This window comes from Coregonus clupeaformis, chromosome 16, assembly GCF_020615455.1.
Source record: "Coregonus clupeaformis isolate EN_2021a chromosome 16, ASM2061545v1, whole genome shotgun sequence".
NCBI classification, from domain to species: Eukaryota; Metazoa; Chordata; class Actinopteri; order Salmoniformes; family Salmonidae; genus Coregonus; species Coregonus clupeaformis.
In genome coordinates, this window is record NC_059207.1 from 47,890,110 (window position 1) to 47,904,923 (window position 14,814).

A 14,814-nucleotide genomic window follows, 5' to 3' on the forward strand; every position below is an offset into this window, starting at 1 on the left:
AGGTAAGCAGCTTGGTTTGAAGAAATCAACTGTGGGAGCAATTATTAGGAAATGGAAGACATACAAGACCACTGATAATCTCCCTCGATCTGGGGCTCCACGCAAGATCTCACCCCGTGGGGTCAAAATGATCACAAGAACGGTGAGCAAAAATCCCAGAACCACAAGGGGGGACCTAGTGAATGACCTGCTGAGAGCTGGGACCAAAGTAACAAAGCCTACCATCAGTAACACACTACGCCGCCAGGGACTCAAATCCTGCAGTGCCAGACGTGTCCCCCTGCTTAAGCCAGTACATGTCCAGGCCCGTCTGCAGTTTGCTAGAGTGCATTTGGATGATCCTGTAACGATCCCGGCAGTCTGAGTCGGGTCCTGTCTGTGGACTAGTTTTTCCGCTCGTGATCTCCAGTTTCCCGAGGGTTCTGGAACGCTCCGGGGAGCTCTCTTGATTTCCGCACCTGCATCCCATCAGCAATCTGCACACCTGGTCCTGATCATCACCCTTCTTAGGCTCTGGCCTAACATCCATTCCCTGCCGGATCGTTAGCCATGAACAGTATGTTTGTCAGTGTATCAGCCTTGGAGTTTCTAGCGTTAGTTTTGTTGTTTTGCACCTTGTTGGCTTGCCGTGTACTTACCTCCGTTTTGTTTCTATCTGCAGTCAATCTCCCGGAACCTTCACCCAGCCCCTGCCTGGTTGTCGGCGGCTGCCGAGCCATTCTTGGATCTACCACTGCACCTCCACCAACTCATCTCCGCCGTCCGCTCTGTCCCCTGGATTATTCTACATCGTTTTTGGAATCTGTTAAATAAATACTCACCTTCGTTTCAACTCACCTTGTCCTGGTCTGCTTCTGGGTTCTGGCTTAGTAAACCGTGACAGAACGATCCGGCCAGTAATGAACCCAGCGGACCTGGACTCTGTTCGCCATGCCATTACCCATCAGGAGAAGATGTTGGGCCATCATAGCACGGAGCTACAGGAGATCGCGTTGGCAGTTCGGAACCTTTCTACCGGCCTGACGGAGGTCCAGAACCAGCGCAAGTTTCCGGTGGAGGATCCACTACCGGTTTCACCCATCTCGCCTGCCGCGTCTGGAGCTGTGTCCTTCCGTGAGCCCAAGGTTCCGACGCCGGATAAATATGAGGGGGAGCTGGGAAGATGCCATTCTTTCCTTATGCAGTGTGGGTTAGTGTTCGATCTACAGCCCTACTCTTATGCCACAGACAAGGCTAGGATAGCCTTTGTGATTGAGTTGCTGCGTGGTCGAGCGCTGGAGTGGGCTTCAGCCGTTTGGGAACGACAAGACTCCTGCATGGCTTCATACCAGGGGTTCACGGCCGAGATGAGGAAGCTCTTCGACCATTCCGTCCGAGGGAGGGACGCAGCTAGGCGCCTGTTTTCGCTTCACCAAGGAACTCGCAGCGTGGCCGACTTCGTGATCGAGTTCAAGACGTTGGCTGTGGAGAGTGGGTGGAATGAGGAGTCTCTGCAAGCGGCCTTTTACCAGGGTCTGTCGGAGCAGCTCAAGGATGAGTTGATCTCCTATCCGGAGCCTAGTGACCTGGACAGCTTGGTAGCCTTGTCTATTCGGGTGGATAATCGAGTCCGAGAGCGAAGGAGGGAGAAGCAATGGGGTCCGTCCAATCGATCAGCTTCTCAGTTCCCAGTCGGGTCGGGTGGTGGACCAGAACACGTCGATCATTCTCCACCACAAAGGATTAGTGGAGAGGTCCTCTCTCCCGATTCTGAACCCATGCAAGTGGGGGCGGCACGAGTTAACCAAGGAGGAGCGTCAACATAGACGTAAGACCAACTGCTGCCTCTACTGTGGTAGCTCGGGACATTACATCTCCACTTGTTCCCGGCGGTCGTCAAACTGCCCGGCTCGCTAAAGTTGGGAGGACTTTTAGCGAGCCAGTTTCAACCTCTCAGTACCTCTGTCAGACCCCGTTTCCCGCTACCCTTGTGAACAGGAATCAGAGCTTAGCGATTAACGCTTTTATCGATTCAGGTGCCGATGGAAGCTTTCTTGATGCCGAGTTGGTGGAACAGCTGGGGCTTTCCAAGGAGCAATTGCCGGAAGCCATTGAAGCGACCACTCTGAACGGCAGTAGTCTGGCACGTATCACGATGAGGACTGAACCGGTTAAGATGCTGTTGTCGGGGAATCATTCGGAGATGATTTCATTCTTCATTCTGCCGTCTTCCCATGTTCCTCTGGTCCTTGGATACCCCTGGCTGAAGGAACACAATCCCACGTTCGATTGGGTGACGGGCAAGGTAACGAGTTGGAGCCTTGATTGTCATGCTAACTGTCTCAAGACTGCCTGTCCCCATTCGGTTCCCAGTCAGGTGATTGAGGCTAAACCCCCCAGATTTGTCCCTGGTTCCCGAGACATATCACGATTTGGGGGAAGTGTTCAGTAAGCAGAAGGCTCTGTCACTCCCTCCCCACCGACCATATGATTGTGCCATCAACCTGTTCCCTGGAGCTGTCTACCCCAAGGGAAGGTTATACAGTATCTCCCGCCCTGAACGTGAGGCTTTGGAGACCTACATCAAGGAGTCCCTAGCTGCTGGTCTCGTTCGTCCTCGTCATCACCCCTGGGGGCAGGATTCTTCTTTGTGGGTAAGAAGGATGGCTCTCTTCGACCGTGTATTGATTATCGGGGGTTGAATGACATCACGGTCAAGAACAAGTATCCCCTGCCCTTGATGAGTTCTGCCTTCGACTCCTTACAGGGTGCTACGGTGTTCACCAAGCTAGACCTACGCAATGCGTATCACATGGTCCGGATCAGAGAGGGAGACGAGTGGTTGACGGGTTTCAATACACCGATGGGTCACTTCGAGTATCAGGTGATGCCGTTTGGACTGACCAATGCTCCAGCGGTATTCCAGAGTATGGTGAACGACGTCCTGAGAGATATGATCGGTCTCTTTGTGTTTGTTTACCTGGATGACATTCTGATCTTCTCGAAGGAACCTTCCGACCACGTCCAGCATGTCCGGCAGGTTCTGCAGCGATTGTTGGAGAATCGCCTGTTCGTGAAGGCCGAGAAGTGCGAGTTTCACGCCCACACGACATCCTTTCTCGGGTACATCATCTCCAGGGGAGAGATTAGGATGGACCAGGAGAAGGTTAGAGCGGTTCTGGAATGGGCCCAGCCCGGTACGAGATTGCAGCTCCAGAGATTTTTGGGGTTTGCGAATTTCTACCGCAGATTCATCCGGGATTACAGCCGTGTGGCCGCTCCGTTAACGGCCTTGACTTCCAGTATCAGGAGCTTCAAGTGGAATCCGGAGGCGGATCGAGCGTTTCTGGATTTGAAGAGGCGATTCACCAACGCACCGATTCTCTCTCAACCGGACACGGCCCGTCAGTTCGTCGTTGAAGTGGACGCGTCTGATGTGGGAGTTGGCGCCATCCTGTCGCAGCGATGCTCCACGGACAGTAAACTCCATCCCTGCGCCTACTACTCTCGTCGCCTTTCGCCTGCGGAGAGGAATTACGATGTGGGTAACCGGGAGCTTCTCGCGGTGAAACTTGCCTTGGAGGAGTGGCGCCACTGGTTGGAGGGGGCGGAGCAACCGTTTATTGTCTGGACTGACCACAAGAATCTTGCTTACGTGCAATCGGCTAGACGTCTCAACTCCCGTCAGGCCAGGTGGTCGTTGTTTTTCGGACGATTCAATTTTTCCCTGACGTTCCGACCTGGATCTAAGAACGGCAAGGCGGACGCCTTGTCTCGGATGTTCTCCAAGACGGAGGAGAGTGGGTCCAAGACCGAGACAATTCTCCCCCGGAACTGCGTCGTGGGAGCTGTTAGGTGGAAGATTGAGGAGGAGGTGATGGCGGCTCTTCGGACGCAGCCCGGTCCCGGTAACGGTCCACCCGGTCGGTTGTTTGTGCCTGAGTCGGTTCGTCCTGGCGGTCCTCAAATGGTCCCACGCCAGCAAGATGGCTTGTCACCCTGGCGTGGCTCGGACGATGGCGTTTCTTCGCAGACGTTTTTGGTGGCCTGCCATGGCCGAGGATACTCGGGGTTATGTTGCTGCCTGTCCAGTGTGTGCGCAGAATAAGGGTACCAATCGGCCCAGCTCTGGACTACTTCACCCCCTTCCTATTCCCCCGGCGACCATGGTCGCATCTGGCCCTGGACTTTGTCACTGGGTTGCCCGCTTCTGAGGGGAACACGGTCGTTCTGACTATCGTGGACAGATTCAGCAAGTTCGCCCACTTTGTGCCAATTGCCAAGCTTCCCTCTGCCTCGGAGACGTCCGAGATCCTGGTTAGGAGGTTTTCAGGGTCCACGGGTTGCCCAGTGATATCGTTTCCGACCGTGGCCCTCAGTTTACCTCTGCTGTCTGGAAGTCCTTCTGTTTGGCCATTGGAGCTACAGTCAGTCTCACATCTGGTTTTCACCCCCAATCTAATGGTCAGGCGGAGAGAGCCAACCAGAAGATGGAATCCACGCTACGCTGCCTGGCCTCTTCCAACCCCACCTCCTGGGTCTCTCAGTTGCCTTGGGTTGAGTATGCCCACAATACTCTCCCCTACATCTGCCACTGGGATGTCTCCCTTCCAGTGCCTGTATGGCTACCAACCTCCCTTGTTCCCTTCTCAGGAGAAGGAGCTCTCAGTGCCTTCTGTTCAGGCCCATATTCGTCGTTGCCACCGGACCTGGCATCGGGCCAGAAAGGCACTCCTTAGAGTTTCGGACCGGTATCAGCTCCAGGCGAATCGTCGCCGGATCCCCGCTCCCACCTACACCATCGGAGATAGGGTCTGGTTGGCCACACGGGATCTTCCTTTACGGACTGAGTCTAGGAAGTTGTTACCGAAGTTCATTGGTCCGTTTGTGGTGGAGAAGGTGATCAATCCGGTGGCAGTTCGACTCAAACTCCCGAGGACGCTCAGAGTCCATCCCACCTTTCATGTCTCCTGCCTCAAGCCTGTTTTCCTCAGTCCTCTGTTGCCTCCTCCGCCTCCTCCTCCTCCTCCTCGGATGATCGGAGGTGGTCCTGCCTACACGGTGCGACGCATTATGGATTCCAGACGGCGGGGCCGGGGTTTCCAGTATCTCGTGGACTGGGAGGGGTATGGTCCTGAAGAGAGGAGTTGGATTCCGCGGCGACAGATCCTAGATGCGGACCTCATCCGTGACTTCTACCGCCTCCATCCTGGCGCTCCGGGAGTCCGCCCGGTGGCGTTCGGCCGGAGGGGGGGTACTGTAACGATCCCGGCAGTCTGAGTCGGGTCCTGTCTGTGGACTAGTTTTTCCGCTCGTGATCTCCAGTTTCCCGAGGGTTCTGGAACGCTCCGGGAGCTCTCTTGATTTCCGCACCTGCATCCCATCAGCAATCTGCACACCTGGTCCTGATCATCACCCTTCTTAGGCTCTGGCCTAACATCCATTCCCTGCCGGATCGTTAGCCATGAACAGTATGTTTGTCAGTGTATCAGCCTTGGAGTTTCTAGCGTTAGTTTTGTTGTTTTGCACCTTGTTGGCTTGCCGTGTACTTACCTCCGTTTTGTTTCTATCTGCAGTCAATCTCCCGGAACCTTCACCCAGCCCCTGCCTGGTTGTCGGCGGCTGCCGAGCCATTCTTGGATCTACCACTGCACCTCCACCAACTCATCTCCGCCGTCCGCTCTGTCCCCTGGATTATTCTACATCGTTTTTGGAATCTGTTAAATAAATACTCACCTTCGTTTCAACTCACCTTGTCCTGGTCTGCTTCTGGGTTCTGGCTTAGTAAACCGTGACAGATCCAGAAGAGGATTGGGAGAATGTCATATGGTCAGATGAAACCAAAATAGAACTTTTTGGTAAAAACTCAACTCGTCGTGTTTGGAGGACAAAGAATGCTGAGTTGCATCCAAAGAACACCATACCTACTGTGAAGCATGGGGGTGGAAACATCATGCTTTGGGGCTGTTTTTCTGCAAAGGGACCAGGACGACTGATCCGTGTAAAGGAAAGAATGAATGGGGCCATGTATCGTGAGATTTTGAGTGAAAACCTCCTTCCATCAGCAAGGGCATTGAAGATGAAACGTGGCTGGGTCTTTCAGCATGACAATGATCCCAAACACACCGCCCGGGCAACGAAGGAGTGGCTTCGTAAGAAGCATTTCAAGGTCCTGGAGTGGCCTAGCCAGTCTCCAGATCTCAACCCCATAGAAAATCTTTGGAGGGAGTTGAAAGTCCGTGTTGCCCAACGACAGCCCCAAAACATCACTGCTCTAGAGGAGATCTGCATGGAGGAATGGGCCAAAATACCAGCAACAGTGTGTGAAAACCTTGTGAAGACTTACAGAAAACATTTGACCTGTGTCATTGCCAACAAAGGGTATATAACAAAGTATTGAGAAACTTTTGTTATTGACCAAATACTTATTTTCCACCATAATTTGCAAATAAATTCATTAAAAATCATACAATGTGATTTTCTGGATTTTTTTTCCTCATTTTGTCTGTCATAGTTGACGTGTACCTATGATGAAAATTACTCTCATCTTTTTAAGTGGGAGAACTTGCACAATTGGTGGCTGACTAAATACTTTTTTCCCCCACTGTATGTCTATTTACGGCGCACACACATGCAATAGGACAAACGAGTGTGGAGCAGAAGAGGTGGTTCAAAAGAGTTTGGGCGTCCCTTGGGGCACCATGTGCTTTATTCTGTTGTTATTGTTTTTAAGACTGGCATTATGCTGTGCTTCAATTCGGGTGTGAATGAGATGAGGGGTTGAATTGAAGTAGGTAGAGAGAGGCATTCCACATGTTTATATGTGGAAATTAAACAGGAGTTGTGTGATTGCTTAATGGCCCTGATGAAGGATGTGTTTTACCATCTGGGTTGCTTTACAGTGTGGTCACTGTTGGAAAGAGTAAAGCTCTGCATTGTGTCCTGTTCTGAATGAAGCTCAACATAGAGGTGGTAGTCATGGAAGTTGAAGTTAACGTTTTGTTTTGTTTGACTGTTTGTTTGTGTGTATGAGAGAGAGAGTGCGTAAGTGAGAGAAATAGAGAGAGAAGGAGAGAAAGAGAGAAATTGTGTGTGTATTTGAGAGAGAGAATGCCTCCCTCCCTCTCCCTCCCTCTCTCTCTCTCTCTCTCTCTCTCTCTCTGCCATGGCTGTCAGCATGGTAAGCCAGTGTGGACTTGGTGTCTAATTGAGGAGCAGCTCCACACCCTGTCATCATTAATCACTGGGGCTGTCTGCCCAGGACCCCACAGTGACACGTAGCCAGCCAGGCAGGCAGGCAGGCAGGCAGGCAGGCAACACAGCTCTCTTTCAGCCTGAGAGAGTGACAGAGGGGACAATCTCTCAAAGTTGTTTCCCAAATGGCACTCTATTCCCTTTATAGAGCACTACTTTTGACTACCTCCCCCCTCCCCCCTCCCCCCTCCCCAGCCAGCCTGCAGAGCAGAGGCGACGGAAACTGAGTATCTCGGTGTTGACTCAGCTGGAGCAGTGAAAGAGGGGAGAAAGATAGATGGAGAGTGAGATTGATGAGAGTACTTGGATGGAAAGAATAGTGAGGCATTTGATGAACGAGTGTAAATGGCCGACAGCGGAATTAATTCCTCCCTCTGGACAAGATTGAACGTTTTGCCCTCAGTTTGACCTCTGGTTCTAGGCCCCTCTCTAATACACTAGTGTGAGGTTGATCTCTCACAACAGTCTTTTAAGGGCCAGTGCCAGCCTCACTCAGGACATTAACTTAATATTTAATACTACATTTACACAGGGACCTGGATATACAAAGTCAATAGCCATGTACAACATGGCAAAGAGTAATAAATAGTACAGTACTCAGTCAAATATATAATCTTTACTTCTACAACAGACCCATAGGTGGCAACACAAACCAGGATATGACCCAATTTAGTGGACCTCTTTTAACAGTTTAACATATCTTCAATATAAACTGTATGCTTATTTACAGTACAACCTCAAAACAACAACTTCTCTGTCCTAGTTTTGATTCCAACCTCTGATCCAACCACGAAAACAGGTAGAGAGCCCAGATAAACCATATGTGTGGCAGACCCTCCCCATCCCAGTCTGCTGTGGGCCTTAGCTTGCGTCCACTGGGCATTCCTCCCGATGAGTTCCCGTGCTCAGCTCTCAGGGCAGAGTGATCTTGCTGGTCTGGAGCTGCCCAGCCCACCATGGTTTGGGAGGGTGATCTATTTTGTTAATGGCCCTGTCAAGTGACACCTGCGCTCGCCTCTCTCTCTCTCCCCTGTCTGGAGTGCTAATGAACCGAGAGTGCTTCTCTTGCTAGGGGAGTCTGGGTCAATAGCTACCCCTGAGACTGACTCCTAGCCTCTTCCCTCCTGGATAAACCTCCTATACTACACACTATCAGACCGTTCACCTCTTAAGGATCTGGCACTTTTTTTCAATTTTAGCCTAAACTGACATATCCAAATCTAACTGCCTGTAGCTCAGGACCTGAAGCAAGGATATGCATATTCTTGATACCATTTGAAAGGAAACACTTTGAGGTTTGTGGAAATGTGAAATTAATGTAGGAGAATATAACCCATTAGATCTGGTAAAAGATAATACAAACAAAAAAACATGTTTTTTTTTTAACGTAAAATCTTTGAAATGCAAGAGAGAGGCCACAATATAATATTGCAGTTAAGGCGCATTTAGCCTTTGACCACTAGATGGAAGCAGTGTGTGTGCAAAGTTTCAGATTGATCCAGTGAAGCATTGCAACACTGGACTATTTTGTATAAAGTCTGCCCAAATGTGCCGAATTGGTCAACTGATACATTTTCAAGTACATAACTATAGAGAACATACAGAAATTAAGTTTACACAGTCCCAGGAATGTCATACATGATGGATCATTAGCTTATACACTAACTTTCACACATCTAGATGGCCGGGCGGGGTGGGTGTGGAGCCAGAGACAACAAGGGTTCAAACTGTAGAACCCAATTCCTACATTTGAATATAAAAATGGATTTGATCAAATAAAACTATGCTACATTTTATCTCTGGGACCCTCAGGATGACAAATCAGAGCAAGATTACTGAATGTGTGTACATTATTTACCTTCAGAGGTGAATGTATCAAATCAGTTGCCGTGCTAAGTTTTATGTTGTTGTGCACCCTCCTCAAACAATAGCATGGTATTTTTCCACTGTAATAGCTACTGTAAATTGGACAGTGCAGTTAGATAAACAAGAATTTAAGCTTTCTGCCCATATAAGACATGTCTACGTCCTGGAAAGTTTGCTGTTACTTACAACAGTCATGCTAATCACATTAGCGCACGTTAGCTCAACCGTCCCGTATACGGGACACCAATCCCGTAGAGGTTAAAGGCTGGAGAAATAAACCATTATTTAACCAAGACCCAAAACACTGGAATTGCTGAACTGTGGTGTTGTTGTTACCTAGGCTTACGTTCTCTTTTCCAAAATATTAGTATCTAACAAAAACTAAAAACAGAGAAATCTGACCTCAGATAATACATAATACAGTATTGTATTTATTAACCTACAAAATGCTTACCAGGAGAGAGCCATAGTATGCGTCCCAAATGGCACCCTATTCCCATAGAGCTCTGGTCCAAAGTTGTGTCCTACATGGGGAATAGGGTGCCATATGGGACGCGCATAGCCTTGTTGTTTGCGCTGCCTGGTTTAAAGGCTGTGCTCCTCTCTGGGGAGGACAAGGTGTCAAGAGCTTTGATGAATATTTCTCTATTTACCGCTTGCATTGTCAGTCCTGGCCTTTGTGCAGCAGGGCCATCCATCAGACAGGGAGGGGAGCCAGGGTTGGCATCCCTCTCTCTAGTCATTATTGAAATCCAAATGACCTAGCAGCCATTCAGAGACAGCCAGTAAGCCACAGTGCTGCTGAGACGGCTATTCTGGTCCGCTAACAAACAAGCATCAGCAATTAAACCCTGGCCTGCACTCCCAACAGCCAACATTATGGTGGCGGTAGAGGGAGAAGGGGGGGAAGGAAGGATAGTAGTCTTTAGAAAGAAGCTACCTGGCTAAATGTGAGCTGACCTGATCTGCCTTCTCTGGGACACTAAAATCCTGTCAACTGTTATTATTTATTCTGAATTATAAACTGGGTAGTTTGGATCCTGGATGCTGATTGGCTGAAAGCTGTGGTATATCAGACAATATGAGGCAAAACTACTTGTTTACTGTTATATTTATGTTGGTAACCAGTTTATTATAGCAATTAGGCACCTCAGGGTTTGTGGTATATGGCCAATTTACCACGGCTAAGGGCTGTATCCAAGCACTCTGTGTTGCGTCATACATAAGAACAGCCCTTAGCCGTGGTATATTGGCCATATACCACACCCCCTCAGACCTTATTGCTTAAATATAACACATAGCCATATAGCTGTAGCATATCACTAAATCCTAACTATACTGGTCCATAGAGATAACTGCAGTACAACAGCAGTGCAACAGCTACATTTAATTACATTTAACAGATAAATTACCCTCGTATACCCATTATGAAAGTGAGTTTTATGTTAGGACAATATATAAACATTTAATTAAGACAAAACAACTTTAAATGCAATCAAGTATCATTTATTAAACAAAATAAGACATTTCCCTGTCAGATGGATAGCGCTGCCATCATTGTGTTTTTATTTTGTTTGATTTAATCTCATCCTCTTTCAATGACAGTCAGCAACCCCAACGGTCTCACTCAATAACACTTGAAAAAATATTACATCTTTGCATACAAATACAAAATAAATGGCAATTTATCAAGAAGACTTTCACCATCAGGACATGCGATACTCCCTCAGAGTCTGAATAGCAGAAGAAAAAAAACAGCAGAGATGGAAAGAGACAGAAGAAAATAAAAATAAAAGACTTATTCCTCCAGAAAAAAAACAGCAGTCCATCTTTGCCATGGTGCAAAACTTTATTTAAAGAGTGTATGATAGGCATAATACTATGATTCAAATATTGTTTTCAATTAGAATACTTATGAACAATTCATTTGGATAGTAAACTTCCCCCAGTTTGAATGCCAAGCGCTCAAGTGAAAAATAAATACACGTTTCATTCCTGGGAGTGAGCGGAAAAAAAATCATAATCTAAAATCCAAAACCAATCTAAATTCCACCATCTCATCCAATCAAATTCAAGCTCCTTTCTGTTCCCAGGCAGGTGTCTGGCCCACACACCAATGTCTCTGGGCCTGTACTGCTGGCCAGCCATCACCACTGGGTCTCTTGCCATTGCAATGCCATTCAGAATCCTGTGGCAACAGGTGGTATTCCAGGCAGGCAGGGTGAGGCCCCGTTGTTGTAGTGACTGGCAAGGACCCCTCCTGTCCAGACAGGGCCTGGTTCATCCATCCACTGTGCATGTCTGAGGTGCCTGTTCTGTTGTCTCTGTGTCCTCAGACATCACTGGTAGCCCAAGGCAGAGGCTGAGCCCAGTCTCTGGCTGTAGAGGGCATAGGGGGAGTAGTAGGGCGAGGAGGCATGTAGAGAATGCATGGACAGGCCTGGGGCTCCGGGCAGGTGGGCCTTGGTGTAGGGGTGGTAGCGGGCCAGGCCCAAGCCAGGTGACCCCCGCAGGGAGAAGGAGCTGGGCATGGTGCCGGGGCTGCCGGGCTGGGGAAGGTGGAGGTGGCAGGAGGCAGCTGAGGAGACAGAGGAGGGGTAGGCAGAGAGGAGCTTACTGTCCAGCCCACCAGAGAGAGCTGTGTGAGTACGCAGGTGGGCCAGCAGCTCCTCTGACGTGGAGAAACGTTTGTCACACGGCCCTCCTACTGACACCCAGTTACAGGCGTGTGGCTGGGGCTCGTTCTGCAGCATGTAGCCGTAGGTGTAGAGCGGGTGGGACAGGGTGGGGGTGGTGGAGGATAAAGAGCTAGGGTGGAGGGAGTGGAGGTGGTGAGACGGGTACATGATTTGGAAACCTGATTTTAGGGAGGAGGGGTCGTGGACACATGTATTGCAGTTGCTGCCCCCTAGATGGGGGTGGTTGGGGTAAGTCAGACAGTACGGGTCCCTGCATAGACCCTGCATGAGGGACGGAGGTGAGGCCCCAGTGAGGGGGCTGGAGCCGGGGTGCTTCCCTGGGATCCCCATCCCTAGACTAGACTTGGTATGATCCAGGAACTGAGAGGGGTAGCCTGCATAGGCACCAACTATGGAGCCATGGTAGCCCATGGAGGTGGGGGGCATGGGGAAGACGGAGTGTCCTGGTTTGAAGGGGGAGACAGGGGCGATGTGTCCGGAGCCTAGCCCAGGCTGAGAGGACTGTGGGTCAGCCTTGCTATCCGGCCGTGGGCTGCTAGCGGAGCTGGCATTGCTGGAGTTGGCGCTAGCCCGCATGTGACTGGAGTTAGCTAGCTGGGCCCCATCCAGCCTCTCCTTACCGTGATCAGAGTCTTTCTTCCCTGTGCTGCTGTTGCTGTCTGAGCTGGCCTGGTCTGCGCTCACAGGCTTGTTGTCCATGTGCAGGGCCTGAGAGTGTGATGTCTGCTGCTGTGTGGAGGGGGACTGGGTCTGTCTGTGGGACTGGCCCTGGGGGTGCAGGGGAGGGGAGCTGGAGCTGGGAGAGGTGGAGTGTGGGGGGAAGGACGAGCAAGAGCCGGCGCTCCCGGATCCACCACTGGGCACCCTGAAGCCAGCTTTGTCTGTAGCACCCTTGGTCACCAACCCATCCTTGCGGCATTCCCCTCCGGCCTTGTTGTAAGGCTTGAAGCTAGACTTATCCTCCAGGGACTGGTGCTGGTCTCCAGACTTGTGGCCGTTGCTGGAGGAGCGTCCGGATGGGTCCTTGTCACTGAGGCTGCTGGAGGAGAGGGAGCCCAGTTTGGACGAGGACGGGGGGTCTGGTTTGCCGATCTGAGAGCAGGTCTGAGCCAGCAGGGCCAGGGGACTCTTCTTAGCGTCCAGCTGAGGGGGTGACACACACAGACAGGATGAGAACACTGCCACATTAAAAACACTCTATATTCACACTCTATACTAGACTTACATTGGATGGTAATTTGGTAAGTATTGGGGTATTCTGTAACTATTTGGTTATTATTCTGTAGTATTTGTGCTGAGTGTAGTATTTCCACTAGAAATCTATTTTAGCCACTATCATTTAATAGGCCAAATAAAATACATGGATGTGATTTCCATCCAATAAACTGTCATCACAACGAGGTGCAGTAAAATGTTTTATAAATGTTAGTCATAAATTAGCCCATGAGTCATATATCCGCAGAGGGAAGGAGACATAATTCTGCTTGGGAGTTGTTTGTCCCTGTTTTTTCAGTATGAAACATCCCCAACAAAAAGAAAGAAAGAAAGAAAGAAAGAAAGAAAGAAAGAAAGAAAGAAAGAAAGAAAGAAAGAAAGAAAGAAAGAAAGAAAGAAAGAAAGAAAGAAAGAAAGAAAGAAAGATTTATGACTGCAATGTTGGCACGGTGTAAACAGCATCTGTTCTATTTGGGGAAAACTAAGGAAACGATTGAACTTTTTCTGTTTCCATCTTTTACAGACAATTACGCACAATATCTGAGAGTATCAAGACACTGGCCTATTTATGTAATCTAAAAAAGTCGACTCAATAATAGGCTTCTAATTTGATAGATGAATTCAATGTAATTCGTTGGCTCATGTTTGTATTATCGAAGAACAAAACTTAAAAGGGAAAATAAATATAAACAGCAATGTAATGTAAACTGTTGACGCATTAGCAACAATTTGATGCGTCATTTGATGCCTAATTCATGATTAATCTCGTAAACTACATTGGATATTTGTAAATATATGTAAATATTTCCAAACATTAACACGGTAGATGATAATTGAACAATTCGACAGTTTTAGAAGATGTGCTTCGCTTACCTCAATGCTCACTGGCGCGGACGTCAGGGGTTGGAGATACTCCGCGTGTAGCAAGTGGCTGCTGTGTGCGCTCAACATCTTTAGAATCCGAATGGGCAGCCTTTTAGCCTGGCGTGTTGGATCTGAGGGAGAAGGTACGGAAACCAGGGGTCTTTTCGCTCCTCTCAGGGGTGAATTACCGCTGTCGTTACCGGTGCGCACTGGGGACGGACTGCGTAAATGCGCTTCAGATCCGCGGGAAGAATCGTTCATCTGGATCGAAGCGGCGCAGAGTTCGGGCGAGGGCAGCGAACGTGTAGGTGCAAGTCGAAATACATTTATGAACACACCGTATGATGCGCAAATCAATGATCAATGATAACTACCCGGTTTGTTTTAATCCAAATATACCAACGCTAGCATGGGTTCCCTGAATCAGATCAAATTATTGTCTTTACAGAGGAAGAATTACCTCAAATGTCATCATTCCTTGATCCGATCATCTGTCCCTTAAAATTACTTTCCTTAGAATGGAGCAGAAAGATCATCAGTAGTCAGTTATCACAAGAACAGAATAAAAAAGAAGGACTAAATCGAATATCGCCGTAGAGGATACGGTCAGGCTGCTCCGTCGATGTCCCACTGTCTCTCTCCGTTCACACAACAGCTAGTACCATGCTCATTTCACATACTAAAGATCTAAGGACTAGGAATTTCAAAGCAAGAAGCCGCCGCCCAATAGCGAGTTCCCGCATTCGTAATTAGGGGGACGACTCTCTCCATGTAGAGGCGTGGCATGACTATGCCCACACCCTTACACTCTCTGTAGCAATGTTGTAAAATATGGCCTATGTATAGACATTCAGTCGTTTTTTATTTACATAAAAAGTCTCTCTATAATAGATAGCTCATAGCCACACAACAAGCTGATGGTTTCCTGAACAGGTCA

The 14,814-nt window shown here is 49.0% G+C and overlaps 1 protein-coding gene across 1 annotated transcript; it reads right to left on the reverse strand.

Moving 5' to 3' along the window:
• Nucleotides 1-10,589: 10,589 nt before the first annotated feature.
• Nucleotides 10,590-14,556, reverse strand: LOC121585031 (zinc finger protein 703). Its single transcript, XM_041901361.1, has 2 exons — nucleotides 13,887-14,556; nucleotides 10,590-12,941 (listed from the first exon to the last, which is right to left on the reverse strand). Exons 1-2 carry the CDS (start codon nucleotides 14,136-14,138, stop codon nucleotides 11,439-11,441), a joined length of 1,755 nt encoding a protein of 584 aa, XP_041757295.1. The 5' UTR covers nucleotides 14,139-14,556; the 3' UTR covers nucleotides 10,590-11,438.
• Between the last annotated feature and the right edge of the window lie 258 nt (nucleotides 14,557-14,814).

What these genes read in the sequence shown, in the direction of transcription:
- LOC121585031 (XM_041901361.1), bottom strand. Translation starts at nt 14,138, where the DNA reads ATGAACGATTCTTCCCGCGGATCTGAAGCGCATTTACGCAGTCCGTCC. An exon ending in CCGCGCCAGTGAGCATTGAG is followed by an intron (nt 12,942 to 13,886) that starts GTAAGCGAAGCA and finishes TCACCCCCTCAG; the next exon opens with CTGGACGCTAAGAAGAGTCC.